Source organism: Anas acuta, chromosome 4 (genome assembly GCF_963932015.1).
Source record: "Anas acuta chromosome 4, bAnaAcu1.1, whole genome shotgun sequence".
In the NCBI taxonomy this organism is placed as follows: domain Eukaryota; kingdom Metazoa; phylum Chordata; class Aves; order Anseriformes; family Anatidae; genus Anas; species Anas acuta.
The window spans coordinates 28,390,903-28,409,885 of record NC_088982.1 but is presented as its reverse complement, the minus strand read 5'-3'; the positions used below and the strand labels follow the sequence as shown (position 1 = coordinate 28,409,885).

Here is an 18,983-nt window from a genome sequence, read left to right as displayed (position 1 = left end):
CTTTAAGGAAAGTGTGGGCAACGAAAAGGCTTTAACAACATCTAGAAGCTTATGCTACAGGCTGCCCTTAAAGGGTAAGCCACCACAGGTGTGAGATCTTTTGTATCGATCCCTACACACACACTAAGAGGTTACCTGTATCAGGATTTCGAGATGAACAGTGCCACACACCTCTCTGATGGCAGCGCATTAGTAGGATGAGTAAGCAGTGATGAAAGCTGCCAAAATCCCAGCCCCTGAACCAGCCAAAAATGCAAGCCAGGTGGCTGGGGTCCAAGCCAACAGTCGAGGGAGACAGCTGGGGTCCAAGCACTACGAGGCCATGTGGGAGGACAGGACAGCAAACATGGCGCTGCCAAAAATAAGTTGGGAATCTTCGATCACCTTCAGCAGGCTCAGGGACACCGTAACGAGGCTCCACCAGATTCCTTGAATTGTGAAGAACTCCAGCAGGCAAGTGACAACGTTAAATCACTGTAATTAGTAGCAACTGCTAAAGTACGTTTTAAAGCTTTTGTTAACTTTTCAGAACCTGTTTAATTTTGTAATAGATTCCTAAGCATAAGGCCATGTTTGTACGAAAAACAAACAAAAAAAAAAACAGTAGGATCATTATTCAGACTAAACTCTTACCTGCCTATTGTTAGATAGCAGCCAGATAGTGGTCAAAAGCAGTACTTTGCATCACATACAAGCCTGGAACAGTAAAATGTAAATGCAGAAGTTGCCTGGATGCGTTCTGCAACTTCACATTTACCTCTACAAACACCACAGTAAATAGCTTCTTTTTTCTGTTGGTTGTAATTGTTTTAATACCAAAACAGCTTTAAGGGGTGTATATAAAGACTGGAAGGTTTCTACATGAGAACACAGCCAGCTAGTCTGGCTTTGTCTTTTGACAAGAGCTTTTGGCAGGATGAGCAGCAGCCTGCAGCACCATAATTACTTGACAAACACGCTGTAATCCAGCCGTACCACTTCGGGGTAACACAACAAACAGCTGTCCAGCGAGCAGTTAGAAATTCAGGCTCTTCCCTACACCTTCTCTGTTTTGACATGACCTGTGTGACACATCCCTTGCAGGTATAAGTTTAAACACACTGCCCACAGCATGTTTCCAGGGCGTGGGAGAGAGCAGGCTGCAATGACTGGCTAACGTTGGGTTCAAACTAAACAGAACACTGCACATTACCCAGAAACTAACCAGGGCTCTGCCAGCACACCTTTCATTCAGGTCAAGGCATGAATATTTAGGCTTGGAGCCTGAAATTGTAACCTACTTTCATACAGCTGTGCATGAAAGGTAGCAAGCTGCCACAGCCTTGGGTTTCCAGCAAGGTGGCACTAAGTGCTGTCTGTCTGTTGGCAGAGAAACCCAAGGGAAGGGCTAATGCTTGGTTCTCAAGCTACACACTGAATGGTCAGATCTGTGAGGCTGCATCTTACTTGAACTTGAGTAAAAAGCCGATTGCTGCCACTAGAAACCGTATCTTCTACTCCACAAGACTGCCACTGAATAGATCTCAGAGGGTTATTCGAGCTATTGGCTCAGAACCCAAACAGGCACTGAATAGTAGAGAAAAACACGTTTCAGTAATCCACACATCTTAAGCTGTCAACATTCTTGAAGTGTTTATAACTGGCATTTATAACAGTATCCAAAATAAATTTATAAACTTTCCTAGCCTTAGATATATAACCATTACTTTAACCTTTGTGGCAAGAATTATGGGAACTGTCAAAAACAATACTGAAAATAACTCAAATGGAGACACTATGTTTTATTAATACTCCTCCAGATTACATTTCTATTCCTAAAAAGAAAAATATGAACACATCTAAATCTAAGAATTCCATTATTGTTCAATCCTGGGAATGGAATATCGTTACGTTGGACCATTTCATTATTTTCCACATACCTTAACGTTTTAAAATTCAGAAAAAGGAGAAAAAAAGTCAAATAATAGTAGCTTCAGACAGCTTGCATATTGAACATGGTAGGTTGTTAATCGCCAGACACCGATTTCCTGATATAAATCCCTGATTAAGAAGTTTGCCCTCTACATTAAATTTATAAAATGCTCTGTTGGTGGCTCAGCCACTCCATGGTATAGGAGCTGCTCCCAGGCTTCTTGTTGCTTAGATTATCCAGCCTCAGGCACATTCTGGAACCCAAGTCCTCAGAAGAGGGAGTCAGCCGTTTTCTCTTTAATGCTTTGTCAAAGCAATATGGGACAAAACACTTATGGTCTGCTTCAGAGAAGACTTAAGAATAAGCTCTTGAAGAGAGGTGGAAGTGTGTAACGGAGGAAGAAAAAAAAGAAGCCTCGATATTTCTGATGTAGGTCCTCAAAACTCAGCTGAGCCAGGTCCAGCAAACAGAACCGCACAAATCCTACCAAGGGAGCAGGCACCACTGAATATACAACCAGACAGTAAGCAGATCTCCACCGCAGAAGCTGTCCATAAATGCGTCAATCCCACAGATCATTTGCTATAAAAAGTTCAGTGTCTCATCTTCAGTGCTTGTTTAACTCTAATTCTGTACATTATATACAAAACCACACAAGGATAGCTGCTTGACGCTTTCAATCCTTGTTTTGCAGTGATGAAAAAATTTAAAAACCAGAGTCTGGACTTATAAATAGTGCAGAAAATGCAAAAGCTAAGAAGACAATGCCTCCTATGATTGTCACTGAAAAGGAAAAATAAACCAAAAAGAAATTAGATACTAAGAAAGTTAAATATCTCCCATTGCACATTACAGATTATTTATTTGTAAGAAGTCTGATTCCCAAAACAATTTTACTTTTAAAATTTATACTGCAAACAGTAGACATTATTTCTAGCTTAGTGTCAGGATTTTCATATGCCACCCCCTTGACTGATTTTATTTACAAGAATGTATTTTGGTCCCTAGAAGGAAGCTTTGACTTGTATTACTTCAGCTCATGTAAAAGAGAGGTTGATTCCTAGTGTTGATTATTTGGCTATATGGAGGAAATTAAGATACAATATTCTCAAGCTGGAGCAAGTCATCAGTTAAGAGTGATATTATTGATTAGCATTTTTAGAACAGTTTAAGTAACTATATTGAAAGAGACTATGAAAACCATTCACTGCTTACAGTGGCCACAAGCCGCTAGAAAATGGGGCGATATCACTGCTTTTGGCTCATTTTACTACTCTAAACAAGCTAATGGGCTAGGTGGGTCTTTGATCTAACCTAGTAAGGCCATTCCTCCGGCCACAGATACACACTGAGCTTATTTATAGGACATTAAATCATTGTTAGATTAGCATCTATCATCTACTGCCATAACAAAGGAGACAGAATATGCATTTCACCTTTTGTAGATGTTTACACCACCACCCCCTCACCTTTTCTGAAACTACAGAAAGCACACAGACCCAAACCCTGGCAGGAAATTACAGAAGCTTCAAGAAACACCCTTCCCAAGCACACTACTACTGACATTACAGCCATTACAACCAACATTAATACATTTTTCAGTTGGAATGAGTTTTTACTTACCAGTCCTCACAGAAATTTTTTGTGCTATCATTCTCCCTCCAATAACTGCTAAACCAGTGCACAGACAGTGTCCCACCGTTCCTCCTACTGCCACGCCATAGGGATCCTGAGGATAAAAGACAAAAGGGAAACATCAGTGCAAGTGAAAGCCTACTAGTCCCGTGACAAGCTCCTACCATGAGAGGGCTGTAACTTGGCTCCTTGGTTAGGCAGGATGAAGCATGAGGAGCATTCCCTGGTGGTCACTCTGCTTCAGCATCTATCATTGTCTTAAGGAACAGTAACAGTATATTTCAGCTAGTGAGACAGGCTTAAATCTAAACCTGACTAATGTGGGATGTTTCAACCAAGACGCATCTTTAAGTGGTTAAATATAGACCCACTACAGCAGAGTGATTTAAGTAACCTCTGGAGGTAAGGTGGCAGCTGTTGCGAAACACAATATGCATCAGCTGGAAGAACACCAACCTAATTATAAGGAATGGGGAAAAAAATAATTCATAGACTGCAAATGAATGTTTTCAGTAGCTAAAACATTCCAGCTCCTTTGTCCAGCTTCACAAGAGTGCGCTCTATACTCCAGCTCCCCCCCAAAAATACAAATCAACTGAAGAAGGGAGTACAATCAAATTTAGGTCTTGAGGATAATAAACTGCTTTCAAAATGTATTGTCAACAAATGCTTTCACCTCTTTGCATAATGAGCACCTTCTCACTACAGTAACAAATTACTACTTAAAGACGTCTGAGATCTGTTTACAAATTGCGCAGTTAAGGGCAGCATGTATATTAAAAGCCTCACAGAAGACTCAGCATTAGAAAGAGAAAACAAATCTTTTAATGACAGATAAAGGAGGCTAGATAAGAGCGTGATTTTCTGCTGCACTAGGGAAAGTGGAGTCGAGTCCTCTGCAAACCTCTCCTGCAGGAAGGAAAGCGACACTTCCAGCTCAGAGAGCAGAAAAAGCTACTGCCTCCACATGAGGAACACATGAAGCCTCTAAGAGGAACAGGAAAACTGCCCAGGAAGTGATCTGATGTGAACAAAACAGACAACACCGACTGATCAAAAACCAGAAGCACAAGCTAGTGAGAGAAGCTACGGAGTAGTGGACAAAGAACAAAAAGCTACTGACTAAGAAGCCCAGGAGGGAAGTAGAGCTGAGCCAGCAGAATGCACTTGCCTCCATTATTGGAAATAGAATCAAATATTCCTGGAACCCCTCGTTTCTATGCTGTTGGCAGCCCTCTAGGCAAAGGGTAGATCTTGCTCTCCCTCTACCCGATTCCTGACTGCGGTCCCTGGCAGATAATAATTTACGACTTCTTCCATTAGTGTAGTATCTTCAGAAGCACAAGTGCTCAGATACTGCCAAGAAAGTCAGTGTAACGTGATGGGATAGAATTTCTTTGGTTTCCCTTTCAAACACAGAGTGATGAACATTTCCTATATGCAGGAGACTATTAAGGTATTAAACCATGTTCTGAAGGACTCTTTTCAGGATTAGGTTCATTAAGACAGACTTAAATCTTTCTCCTGTTTTATACAGGAGACAGTTTAAACTATCATTTATTTTCCCATCCAAAGGATCCCTGTTTCACTCATTGTGACAGGATGGACACTACCCACTTAAAGAGCAGAGTATTTTGCTTTCATGTCATTGGAGAATGTATGGTCACAGCTAACTTCCCACACTACTCACAATCTCTGTATAATTTTTTAACTTGTAATACTTCTGTAACACTTCTGCTATACATCTTAGCACTTCACAAAGAATTCACCTGAATACATTACAAAAGGGGTATAAAAACAATCCCATGGATAACACAAGAAGAGATCCAGATCACGATCATTCATTGGTTTTGAAAGCCATGATCAAGACACCTCGAATTCATTTTCATAGTATGTGTTTTCATACCACTTATAGAAACACTTCATACATTAAAAGCTCAACATCCACAGGCTTTAGTTGCAATGCTCAGCACCTTCACAAACCACAGAGTCCAATTGATACTTCTTAACAGGACGCTCAGAAAAATGCAAAAGAGAATTCAACAACTACCTGTGGCAGGATGGGCTTAAGCAACTTACCCAACACTTTATAAAAACTTTGTCAGAGGCAGTAGTAGTAATTCCTAACTTCCCCAAGATGGCATGTAGCTGCCTGAACAATGAGATCATCCTCTGCTGTTCCCTGCCTCATTAACTCTAAGCACCTTCCCTACACTGCAATAAAGGCAAGAGGTTCCTACAGATTATAGCCTCCTTCATTACACAGCCTCAAGAGAAGGTCTGAGACTCTGCTGAAGGAAACCTGAGTCCTATGAAAAAAAAAATTAAATCATCTCAATGAATGGAGAGAGCACAGGGAAACTATGCGAGTTTATTAAAAGGCTGACTATAAGCCTTAATCTTCCTTTAAATGTATTACAGTTACATACATTCTGATCATCACGCTGAGTATCATTTCATTTACAGTATTACTGTAAAGCTGTTTGGAATTTTAGTGTTGTACACCGTTAACAAATTCATTTAATACATTTTTTTAAAGTATCTTCTTAACAGTTTTAAATTTGCTGTGAGGAAGGTCTCCTTTTAAAGCCACTGTGTTAAAGCTGTATGATCTCACAGATCAAAGAAAGAGGTTCTGTAACATCTATCTTTCTACACCATAACAAGTAACAATTGTTTTATATCATGCAGCTGAATTCAACTACTTTCAGAAATGCCTGCGCAGTCCTAATCATGCGACAATAGCTCTAATAATATGCAGAGCCTCAATGCCTTTATTTTCAGGTCTCACTCAGCACAGCTGTGACATTAATGCATAATACAGCAGCAGGTGAATCTGACACCTCCTACAAGGATATTTTGTCTGCCCCACTAATCTACACACAACTCAAAGAGAGCAAAAGGACAGGGGGCATTCTGCAACACTCACCTCTCTGGCTGCCAAGACAATGGTTGTTAATTGGGAACGATCACCCCATTCTGCTAGAAATGTTAAAGTAAAAGCTTGAACAAAGATTGGAGAAATAAAATGTAGCCATTTCTTCTGAGGTATAGTGGTGCCTGACCCTGTTTCCACATCCGCTGGACCATTTAACAGTTTAGTTCTCTGAAGCTATAGAGGACAAGGGGAAAAAAACAACAACAATATATATGATTAGAAATATCAACTAAATAACCTAAATGAAATACTTAAACTGTAAAGCTAGTAATTTAATATCTGGAATGTTATTACCACTGACTGGTGCATTAGCAACATTTTATATTAGATGGCATTTTAAAATGCTTATTATACACACAAATACATCTGTAATCACCTCTAACTTACACTTGTTGTTCATCTTAAAGCTTATAACTGCTGTGTGAGTACAAGAGGAACGATACCTGACTTCAAACTACAGATTCCTTCCTATTCCAAGGCAGATATGGACAACCTGAGAGGTATAGATGCCACTTCAAAAGCGGTGGCTCTCTAATTAGGAGTTCATAAAATTGACCAAAAAAAATTAACAGAAATAAGATTACTATTGCACACTATTCCTTAGAAGTGGAGTAGTTTATTTATAAAGTTATTGTAAGAGGACTTCTGCTGCAGCACCACAAACCTCAGTGTTATCTTACCTGACCATGAAAGCAATGAAAGAGCAACTGTTCATGCCCTCCCTGCTAGCACATGCCTTTTTTAAAAATGGGCTCTCTGGAGAAAACCCCTTTTCTCCACAGAAGTAGGATATGCCACAGAACCGGAATCATCTGCTGGAGCAGCCTCCCGAGGCCCACTTCTGTCCAGCTGCCCACACATTTGCTGTGCAGACTCTCACTAATCCCAGACATGGCTGAACACCACAAGCATACTGCAGTTCTGCAAGTGGAAAGCAGTAGCTGTTTCATTAGCCATAATTCACAGACAGTTTTGACTTACTTCCTCATCTTTTTTCTTAATTTCTGCTTGAACTTCCTCCAGCTCTTCCTGACCTTCATCTGGACTCATTTTCAAGCCTTCCCGAAGCATTCGGATGCCAAAAATTGCAAACAGCGCAGTTGACACGTAGTACGTGTACACACGAGGAATAACTGTTGTGGCATAGCCAAACAAAACTGAAAGAAAACAAATGTGTATTTTCAAAATCAAGCATAAATATTATTTTCCCCATAACTTAAAAATGCTTGCTAGCAAAGTCTGAGATTCAAGTTTCCACTGATAAACAAATGCTTTGAAAAAAAATTTCCTATCATTTCCTATTTTTGCAAGACAACAACACTCCAGAAACTCCAGTTGTTACTGGTCATACCACAGACTGAAGTCCATTAACACAGAGATGAAGTATACCAGGCAAAGTTGATGTGCTGCTGTTCCAAAGAATAGCATACTGACGAAGAGTAAGTCCAAGCAAAATTGTCTTTTCACTCAAGGTCTATACAAATCCTGCTTTTCTCCAAGCAGATCAAGAGATTTCATCTATAACCATTTTACATTAGTCATGGCATACAATACCAGTTAAACCTATCTATATGTATAGCTACATGTGGGATGGCATCTCTTTCCAATCTTTTTTCATTTATTTCAGACCCGTCTTTATTTATTGGATCAAGTCAGTAGTATTTTCTGCGAGATGGATTTACATCCGGTTGCCTGAATTCACTCATTTCTTCTTTTGCCAAGTGCAAATACCTGCACATTACTATTCCTCTCTTCCCCACACTCCCCATAAACATGCATGGTGACAAAATTCAATTGTCCTTTAATATAAAAGCACTGATCCCACTCAAAGACTAAAGAACATCTCCACAGAGCATCTCAGAGCATCTACTTTTATGGGTATCAAAGGTGATCAAACCAAGCCAAAACTAGCTCTCAAAAAGAAGGAATGTGCATCCAGGCATCACGGACATAAAAGGCCTGTGTAAATAAGAGGAAACAGCTGTTTGGACCACGCACTCACAATTAATTGTCTCTGCTGTTTTACTGCACATGCAGTGAGCTACATGGAAGCGTATTACATGCCTTCACAGTTCAAAATGGGCTCAGAAGTTACTACACAGCCTGAAAGTTAATCCATCCACACTGCCGCTACCCCAAGTATGACTATCAGACCAAAATAGAGTTAGGCTGCAGTATTAGTGATCACAGTACATGCGCACATGAATAACAGCATTAGTTCTATTGCCAAGTAAAACAGAAGAATTTCACCTAAACTTGTTTTTAAAAGACTGAAAATACTGTAGTAAAGCCATGAAAGAAACTACACAGAAAGATGGTTTTAGCCTTACCATATACAAAGCACAAAGACAATGTAATAATCAGAATGGTAAGGCAGCTTGTTATGTCACAAGGGTAAAAATGTTTCTAAGCACAGCTTGGAGAAGAAAAAAACAACACAACAAACCCACACACTGATTATTTGGAGCTAGTGAGTTTAAATGAGCAGGATTTCATGAAATCAAGGTAGAAAAAAACAAACAAAACAAAAACCAGGAAGTTCTAAACACAGCTTGCTGTGTTTGTAACAACAAGGGCAGAGAGAGGGAAGAAAGGCAGCTCCTGTCTGAATACAAAAAAAAAACAGTTGGGAACCCCTAAACTAGGGAACAAATTAGAAAAAAAAGCTTTCATGGAAAAGCATAAAGAAAGGAAGATTTGAAGGAAGGCTTGATATACAAAAAAGGAGGGCTGTAATGGACAGATGGCAGAGAGAGCTCACAAGCTACACACGGTGCACCATCACGTATGATACTAACTAAAGTTAAATGAAGCAAGCAGTGCAGCAGTGGAACAACGCTCAGAGACTGGTGTGACTAATAGCAGAGACTCTTATAATGCTGCCATTACACACAGTGCGAATGGAAACTGCTCTGAGACCGCAGTGATAATTGCAGCAATGCATACAGCAACACAGAGCAGTGGCTATACATCTGAAGAACAGAGGCCTGAAGCCTGTCCATAGGCTGCCTCCATTGTGTATAAACCAAAGAATGCTACTTCAAGTACTTCTGGAATAGGCATATTTAGAAAGGAGCACATACACAACAAACTACATGCTGCATCTGATATACCTGAAGGCTGCTCCATTTTATAATTACAGCTATGTAAGCACCCAGAGCTACTTGTTCCTCAAGTGCCATTTGACACCTCACTTCCCCTCCAGCTCTCCTCTGTCAGTACCATGCACCGCAAAGGATGAGGACAGAACGTAATCTTCCACTTGCACAGCTTCCAACCAGCTACACATATACAAGGCAGATGAGGGATATTTGGCATTGTGTTAAGGATCTTTCACCTTAGGAGAAAAAAAAAAGTCACCCCTACAGTCTTTTTAGATGTGCTAATTTAATAGGTGCTAAAAATAGAGAGGAATGTAATAGCACAAAACCCAAGGAAGTACTTCAGACTTCCAATTCCGCTCCTTTCCCTTATATGCATATATATATGTCTAGGGAGTATAAACACCTAATTAGAGTTATGAGCCTAAATACTTGATTTGAGCTACAGCCCCTGCCAACCCTTCAGAATCTCCTCAAAACAGAAATATACCTCCTCAAAAAGCATATACCTACTACCTTCTAATCAATTTCAGTTAAGATGTATTGATAAATACATATTTACCCAGTGCGTTTTAATAGACAAACCAAAACACTGCGAGGGCTAACCTGATAAACACGTCATCAGGCCTAAGGCAAGCATAGCACCAGCCAGGACAGTCAGACGGTTGTACCGCATCGCCATGATGGCCGCGATGAAGAAGGTCTTGTCCCCCAGCTCCGATACAATGATGACCGATATAGCAGCCACGAACGCATGAATAAAGCCCAAGTTAGTCTTGTCAGGTGACTCTTCGCTGACGAGGTGAACTGGAGCAACGGGTGAGGACCCCTTCTGTAAGGGAGAGACAAAACAAAACAAAGACCAGTTAATTAGGCTTGGACATCTGACTCCTGGAAGTACTGAGCTCAGTATTGCTCCTGCCATATGGTACAGCCTAGGGTGGCGTTGCAAGCGTGCAGCTCTTGTGCAGCATTAACTATCATTAACACCTTACTGGTGGCCACCTACCTTGGACTAAAAGTCAGCCTCTCAGCCAGAAGATGCTGCTCTGATTACTGAGGCAGTACTTCAGCACGCAGGCTACTGCCACTGCTACAGTGAAAGAAGGGCAAAGCAGCTTTAGCTCAGCTCCAATATTGCTCTGCCTTTACAGTCTGTGCCTATTTACGTTCTGATCCTCGACCAAACAAGCAATTTTGGGATAAAAATAGTAAGAATTAGACTCTTCAAACAGCTCTTGAGCAATGATGATAGCTTAGGAGAATCGTGAAGCCCTCTGAATGTCTGTCAGGACCCCTTCCTTCTCTTGCAGAGCCCGAGCATCTCAACCACGTTAACATTTTATGCGAGTTTGCGTAAACTTTTTTGGTTATATTTTGTTTGCTGAAAACCATCTCTCCGACTTCCCAGCGGCCAGACCTGACCAGCACATTCCAGATTCTCCTTAATAATTAGTGTTTACGCTTTAAGAAGACTGAGATACCCATCATCGAAAGCAGGACCCAAGGCAAGGAGGCTGCTGTTCACGTTTGACCAGAGAAAGTGGATCCGTGCATGAACAAGGACGGATCGCCGCCTGACAGGATTCGCAGCGCTGGACATTTTTGGGGTTGATTTTTAAACTTTTCATCCCTCATTTACCAAGGGGTGAGCGTGTAACTCCCCCCCCGCCCGCGCTCATCCGCCTGAGGTGCGGCGCCCCCCGCCCGCTGGGTTTCTCCTAACGGCCCCGGACCATTTTCCGTCAGGATTTAAACCCCGCTCCCCCCCCCCCCAACGCCTCACCTCGGCTCCCTGCGCCGCTCCCTGCGCCGCCGGCACCTTGTTGCGGCCGGGCTCCTCCTCGGGCGCCGCCAGCAGCCCGCCGGGCGCCGCCAGCAGCACGAGCAGAGCCAGGGCGGCGGCGGCGGCCGGCGGAGGAGCCGGAGCCGGGCCCGGGCGCAGGGGCCGGGGCCGTCCCGGCGCGGAGCGCGGCGCCGCGGAGCCCATGGCGGCCGAGGCCCGGCGCGGCGCTGCTGCGGGCCTCTTAAAGGCGCCGCGTCACCGGCAGCGCCGCGCGGCCCAACCGCCGCGCACCCAGGGAGGGAGGGGCTGCGCCAGGCCCCGCCCCCCGCCCCTCAGCCGCCTTTCCTCACGGGGAGGGCGCCCGCAAAAAGGGGAAAAACGGAATAAAAATGCGCCCCAGTAGCTGGCCAGGCACAAAATGCGGCTCAAATGGCTCCCTGCACCCTCCTTTCTCCTCACAGTTTTCACACAGATACATATTTTCAATTACCACACGACAAGAAGTGTATTATGTGTAACGTAATTATAAAACACAAAGTACTCAATTAGCATCTCCTCGGTTTTAATTAAGGTCTTCACTCAGCCTCTTCCTATCTTTCATGATACACATATATACCTTACTTCTCAATTTTAATAGAGGTCTTCAGTCAGCCTCTTCATATCTTGCATGATATACATACACACCTTACATTTCCCCCCCAAAAATCAACAACACTCATCAGATTATCATAAAAAATTTTCAGATTATCATAAAAATTGTAATCTTTTAAACTAGAATTAGAAAAACGTGCACTTTCACTGCGGCTTTATTAAAATGTAAATTTTAATTAAATTTTAAATTGCTCAGTCCCTCATTGAAAACATTTCCAGTCTGTAAAAAATACTTTAGAAGACACATTTTAAAAAACAAATGGTATAAATGCTTTCCGATGCTTTGGGTAGGAGGTGAATTTTGTCTGGTAGAACTCGTGACACAAAACAGCAGCCAGCGCCTGGTTGAAAAGAACGTACGTCACTACAAGCCACCAGGTCACATTGTCAAGTCCAAGTGTGATGGCCATAGACACATATATGAGGAGTTCTGCAAAATAATGAGGGCAAGAAACTCTTTCAAACCAGTCTCCAAAAGGTATACTGTGGCTCAGACTTACGACCTTTCCTGCAAGCAAACAGAAAGAAGGAAGCTCAGAACAATATCCATTAAACAAATTTTTCTACTCACAATTATAGAACAACAAGCTCATTAAAATGATCATCACGCAGCTCCATCTAATCTGGCAGCTTTGCACTTCTTAATGAAATAAGGTATCACCTCTGACTGTTTGCATAAATTCGGTGTAAGGAAGCCTGTTTTTAACCCCCACAGAAAAAGAAGTGACATCTCAGAGTGACCCAAGTCCTAAGCGTGACCATTTGTCTTTAGGATAGCATAAGCCAGACCTTTGAATTAAGCTCTGAACACTCAGCTGCTCAATCTCTTCTCCAAACAGCTTCACTTAACCTGCTCAAAGTCTTAGAAAGGCTCCCACACTACAGTTACTAAAAAATACTGCTTTTAAGGTGTTAGAAGCTACAGAAGCCTATTGAAACAACCAGGAAAAAAAGTAGGGAAGTAAATGGCTCACATAAACGAAACACCTTACCTGATTTACTTTTTCTAAGATTAGCTAGAATCACAAGACATCTGTGCTGGTGAAGAGAGGCCCAAATGTACACCACAATTCCTACAACATGATACCAGCAGATCTGCATGGAACTTCCTTTTCCTAAATGAAATATGCTTCATTAATAAAAAGCCAGTAAATACCTTCCCAAGCACTGTCCCCAAACACTGTATGCCTATTTTACATATTATTGTCTTACAAAACTTTAGTAGTGAGCCTCTTATCACTTGGAAGATGTTTTTGAGTCCTGTGTGATTTAAGTACTCAGCTACTAGTTCCTTTCCTTTAACTGCTCTACACTAAAAATATCAAAGACGTAGTTTTATAATCCAGTAGCTTGAAGTACATTATTACGTATAACTGTTATATGACTTGCAGTCAAAAACCTCACCATTCAACTTTGTTTATAATTCTTACCATCCTAACAAAAGATACTGTCATGTCTCAGGTCAACATGTAAGTACACTTGTATGTCTTATTCACAGGGAGTGGTATATATAGATATATGCTCCTATCCACACACACTGTAAACCACTTAAGCCATCAAAAACACTGCATTAAGGATGAGGTCCAATGTGCATGTTAATGTACCAGCTCTGAGAATCTACAAGATGAGAAAAGTAGAAAAATGTGTCCAGATAAAAAAGGGTTTTACCTACTCATAGATGACCTGAAGGTTGTTTTTACAAATAACCATATTAAACTGGAGCTGATGTGATTGGAAGTGGTTAAAAACTTGACTAAAGTTACATACTTGGTAACAACCATTTTCCATAAATCGGTCATGGAAGAAGTGCTGCAGCCAGTGGAAGTGTTGCAGCTCATGGTTTATCTGTGCAGAGGAGCAAATAAGAGTTCAGTCGGGAGCCTCAGTGGAATGCGTTGGCAGAAATAGGTCATATAATACAAATTACTGCTGTATTAATGCAGCCATTACAGCACCAAGGGAATGACGAGTGTGACTGGTGTAAGGCAGAGCAGTGGGGAATTCTGAGTGGAAGGCAAAGGAGTTGGCCAAGATGGTCCCACCTTAGTAGGTCCACCCTACAGGAAAGCCTACAGCAAAAAAGGAAACTTTATTTTAACTGGAGTTGTGTAGTAATATTTGAGAACTGGCACCGATTATTTTCTTTCTTAAAGCAAATGGATCTTAATGGCAAAACTGACCTGTAATGCTCCTGAAAGTATCATCTACCATGAGATGGAATAACAGTGAATTTCAGGGAACTACAGTGGTGGCTAACATAAAAATGAGTAAGCAAGTGAGCGTGAGTCCATGTGAGTAATACCAGTTTATTATTATGCAACATACTGAAGTGTCGTTACTTTGGACTATGACAGTATGTTATTTTTACTTCTCACCAATTAACACACTTCTCATGCAAGCCCTCTGTGAAATAAAGTGAACTGTTTGCCATGATGGAAAGAAAACAGAGCAAAAAAATGAAACTGGTAATAAGTAAGCAGGTACTTACCATGCCTGACATTAATAGGCACTTGCCATAGCACAGTTGTGCCAAGAACAATGTAGTAACCAAGCCCAAAGCAATACTGCACAACATGAATGACGCCATTGGAAAACACACTGGTACAGACGCACTCTGCAAGTCTTCGAAAGCTATGCAGCCAAAGGAGTAGGAGAACCAAAAGTGCAGAGAAGTGTTCGCTATCTGCTTACAAATGAAAAATAGTGACTTAGGAATAGCTAGGACCAATTTTACCCCTTCAAAAGAGCTAATTTTCCCCTCCCCACAGCAAAATCTTATCCTCTTTTTAAACTAACCTAGCACTGGGAAAAATATTTGCACATCTGAGACACTGCTGACCACAGTGATTGCACAAGACTACATGTAGAAGGTAAAAATGGCCCTTCCTACTAAAATGAGTGCTGAAAGCTATTATATTGATAAATTAGAATGATTTCTACCTTAAATAAAAACAAAGGGACTTGGTATTCTAGGAACATTACCTGGAGCCTAGTTTAAGAGCAGCTGATGAAATAGCACAAGAAGAATACTTATCCAGCAAAGGATGGTAGTGCAGTTTTGTAATATTTATATGTCTGCTTTACAGTAGCTGGAATACTTGCCTGTGTTCTGGCTCTGCAAATCTCTGCCAAAAGCACTGTGCAATTGCTGCATCCATGGTGGGAGCGCTGCTCCAAGGAATTTAGCTTGGAAAAGCTCGATCAGCAGAAAGCCATTCCAGAGTACAGAAACTATATAGAAGTGAGTAAACCACCTGTGGGAACAAAAAGCATCTTCATTACACTTAATGTTCTCGTTATTTTTTAGTTGGACATGTAGCTGCAGGACACACTTGTCTGATGGTCAGCACGTGCCTTTTCGTCTCACCCATCAATGAGCAGAGAACTCAGGACTCAGCTGTACCAAGCAGGCAAAACCCTAGCATCTCCCCCCTTAAATGCACAGGCAGCACACATCTAACTTAGCTGACCTCAGCAACTGTAGCTGCACTAAGAGAAGGTATAAACCATGCACTGCAAAGACATTCCTCAATACTTACAAATAATCATGACTTACACAAATTTTCTTCATAATTTATACCACTGAAAGCATGTCTGAAATGACTTTCTGGACATTTCCATGCTGTTGCTCAACAGCAATACAGCAGCCAAGTCAGAAGCCAGCAAGCTTCCTTGCACACTCCAGAACAACTTGACCATTGCAGCTGGTGAGCTTTCAACAATCTCAACTATTCTGGGGATGTGTCTGACCTACAGAGCAATCCAGCACTACAGTAACTACATGTCAGCCCTCAAGGAGAGAGGAATGGTATGCGTTTGCCAAACCAACCTGAAATGAATCACAACATTTGACAAGATGGAATAGTAAAGTTTAAAAAGGTCTAGGCTAGTGAAAATACAATGCTTGTTTGGAAATAAGATGCAGATGAGTGGAAATAGAAAATGTCTCAAGAGTTAGCTTCAGGATCTTCAGTCCTCCTTCAGCCAGCATGGTTACAGGTTCAATACTGCAGTAACAGAATCACCTTGTAGATGTTGAGAGCCTGAGACCAATTCACTGAAAAAGCCACATTCTTCAGATAGCATCTTCCCTAAGAAGAAGTGGTTAGAAATTTCTGTTGAAGACAGATCAACTCAAATCAGACCCTACCTCAAGAATACCTTACTTTGCAATACACTGCACCTAAACCAAAGCTTTTATGAACCCTTCCTTTTGCTGTGGATACCACAGAGCCTAAATGCATCTGTGGGAATTTTCTGGAGCAGAAGCCTGATAACCAAGATACAACATTATAACCCTGCCATGAATAATATGCTGTGTCACAAAACCTTTTTAAACATTTGTTTTGAAAGCTGCATATGTAAACCGTGTTACTGATAATGAAGGTGTATCAGGGATGATCAGGCCTTTGGGTTAAGCAGCACCCCAGTCCTGTCCTTCTGGACCTGCAAGCTCCCGTCATGCATATGTTCAAGTCAAAGGCTAGTTCTGGTCAAGAATCTCAGGTGATCAAAGCAATGAGATCCCAGTAATGTATAAAAAGCTGGAGAAGTGTTTTTTTTTTTTTTTTTTTTTTTTTCCCGTTTCTCTCTCTTATCCTATTAAAAAACATCTATTAAGAAGTCTCCATGGCAATTTGTTTCAGCATCTGTTTCAGAAAAAAGGTGTGTTTGAGTAACACAACAGTTCTTTTGCCTCATTAGACTGTGCATACAGCACTCGGATACTTGGATTAACATGCTATTATCAGGATCCTGTAGTATATTTTATCAAGAAACCCTGAAAGTAGAAGACAACAACAGACTTGATGATCCTTGTGGGTCCCTTCCAACTTTGAATATTTTATGATTGAGAACTGATTTCAGAAAGCAACCCCAAAGTATGTTTGAATAGTCACATTTACACTCAGGTGTCCACACTCCCAGGTCCCTGATCTCGTCTTGCTGGAAGGTTTGTATAGGTACAGCATGGGACTGGGGTACAAGAGAGTACGCTTTTATTCCAGTTTGGGGCATATGATTGAGGTCTCTACATTTATTATCCATAAACAGAGAATAATAATTTCTCAAAAAAATGCGGCTAACTCTGTAAAAATAAGCATGTTCCTTAGAAGCCATTACTGAGGAAGCCAGAGTAAGCACATAATGCACTTCCAGCATCATTCAGTTTGCATATGAGACTTCAGCAGGTCTGATCTGAAGCAGAGTTTTCCACATCTTTCCACTCAAAGTCTTTTCCAAAAGACCTGCATAGTAGTACAACGTGCTTCCTGCTGTCAGCTGGCTCCTCAACAAGTTCTGCTCTGCAGCAAGGGATTTTCAGAGCCTCACCGAAGATCAGCGTCCCACGGGAACCACAGACTTGGCCATTCCACAGTGCCAATGGGCAGCCCCCCAGTACATATGAAAGGGACCCAAACACACTTAGGCTTTTGGTAACATCCTGAGTATCTGGTAACACTCCATTTTGCGTAGGCTATTTTGCAATTAATTGAAATACACGTTGCATAAGGCACGCAGCATTCACTCAATAGGAGAAAACGCAGCATTTCGTTGCGTGCTGAAACACTTCTCTAAGCCTGTGCCCTACCTCTCCTGCGACCTGTAACACCCCCCTCCACCCGCAGACCCCACTGGGAGCACTGCAGGAGACCCTGAGGGGCTTTCAGAGACCACCACGCCGCCCGCAGCCACCACAGCCCCGCTCACCTCTTGGGCACCTGGCAGCGGCGCAGCCATGCGGGGCGCTGCCCGCCGCCGTTCTTGGTCTTCCCGTAGCGGATGAGGTCCTGGAAGAGGCCCGAGGCGATGCCACCACCACCACCGCCTCCAGGCCGCCTCGCCTGGGCCCGGTGCAGCAGCAGCGCCGCCAGGAAGGCAGCGGCCAGCAGCGCCCAGGCAGCGCCCAGCCCCGCCGGCATGGCCCCGGCCCCGCCGCCCGCCCCGCTCCGCCCCTCGGCCCGCGCTGGGTGATGGCGGCCAGCGCCAGGCCTCAGGGCGCGGGGCTGAGGTGCCGGCTGGCCGTGAGGCAGCAGTGTGCCCTGCTGGCCGGCAGGGAGAAGGGTGTGCTGCTCAGCCGGGAAGGGAGACGACCGAGGGGAGAGAGACCTCGTGAATGTGGATAAATATCTGAGGGGAGGGCGTCGGGAGGCTGGAGGCGGTCTCCTTTCGGTGGTGCCCAACAACAGGACGAGAGGCAAACTGAAGCACTGGAAATCCCAGCTGAATATGAGGAAACACTTTAGTGTGAGGGTGACAGAGCGCTGGCACAGGTTGCCCAGAGAGGCTGTGGAGTCTCCTTCTCTGGAGATATTCAAAACCCACCTGGATGCCGTCCTGTGCAATGTGCTCTGGGCTTGTTGGACTACATGATCTTCAGAGTTCCCTTCCAGCCTCGGCCAGTCTGTGATTCTCTGAAAAGCCTTTCCTTGCCTTTCTTTTGTCTTGAGAAACCAAGACATCAGAACAGCCTGGCACCACAGGGAAACAGCTCCCTTTGGCCCTAAGTGAAAAATGTCCTGCCTGCATCCCTCCTCTGTGCACCCCTCTTTTTGTCATTCCAGTGTTATCTGGAGTAAAGTAACAAGTCAGGAGGAAATTGCTGAACAATATTTCTAGGCCTTTACATACAGAGCAGCCTGATTTTGTTAGTGCTAACCTAATTTTTTAGTCTTTAGTGCTACTTCAAACAACCCTAACGTCAATAAATCAGGAGGACAAAGCAGCGGCAACCACCGTGTAGATCACAGATTTGAGCCTGGAGTACACATAGGTTTTTGACTTCAGGTGGAAGTTCCCCAGTGGAAGTACATGCCTTGTCTGTGTGCTTGTAGAGTGGTACCTCCAAAGCTATCTTCAAAGACGTTAATTACTTTTTTTCCCATACTGGATTGAATTATGTTATTATAATCACTTAAATTGAATCCCAACCCAGTGCAAAATTCATACAGTGTGTTTTTG

The 18,983-nt window shown here is 42.6% G+C and overlaps 2 protein-coding genes across 2 annotated transcripts; both read right to left on the bottom strand.

The window, feature by feature from the left end:
• Positions 1-1,761: 1,761 nt before the first annotated feature.
• TMEM165 (transmembrane protein 165) lies at positions 1,762-11,623 on the bottom strand. Its single transcript, XM_068680360.1, has 6 exons — positions 11,373-11,623; positions 10,193-10,418; positions 7,467-7,642; positions 6,477-6,659; positions 3,536-3,641; positions 1,762-2,695 (listed from the first exon to the last, which is right to left on the bottom strand). The coding sequence occupies exons 1-6, from the start codon at positions 11,574-11,576 to the stop codon at positions 2,619-2,621; spliced, it is 972 nt and encodes a 323-aa protein (XP_068536461.1). The 5' UTR covers positions 11,577-11,623; the 3' UTR covers positions 1,762-2,618.
• Positions 11,624-12,148: 525 nt separating this feature from the next.
• On the bottom strand, positions 12,149-17,972 carry SRD5A3 (steroid 5 alpha-reductase 3). Its single transcript, XM_068680361.1, has 5 exons — positions 17,733-17,972; positions 15,122-15,277; positions 14,512-14,702; positions 13,016-13,138; positions 12,149-12,531 (listed from the first exon to the last, which is right to left on the bottom strand). The coding sequence occupies exons 1-5, from the start codon at positions 17,942-17,944 to the stop codon at positions 12,272-12,274; spliced, it is 942 nt and encodes a 313-aa protein (XP_068536462.1). The 5' UTR covers positions 17,945-17,972; the 3' UTR covers positions 12,149-12,271.
• Positions 17,973-18,983: the final 1,011 nt, after the last annotated feature.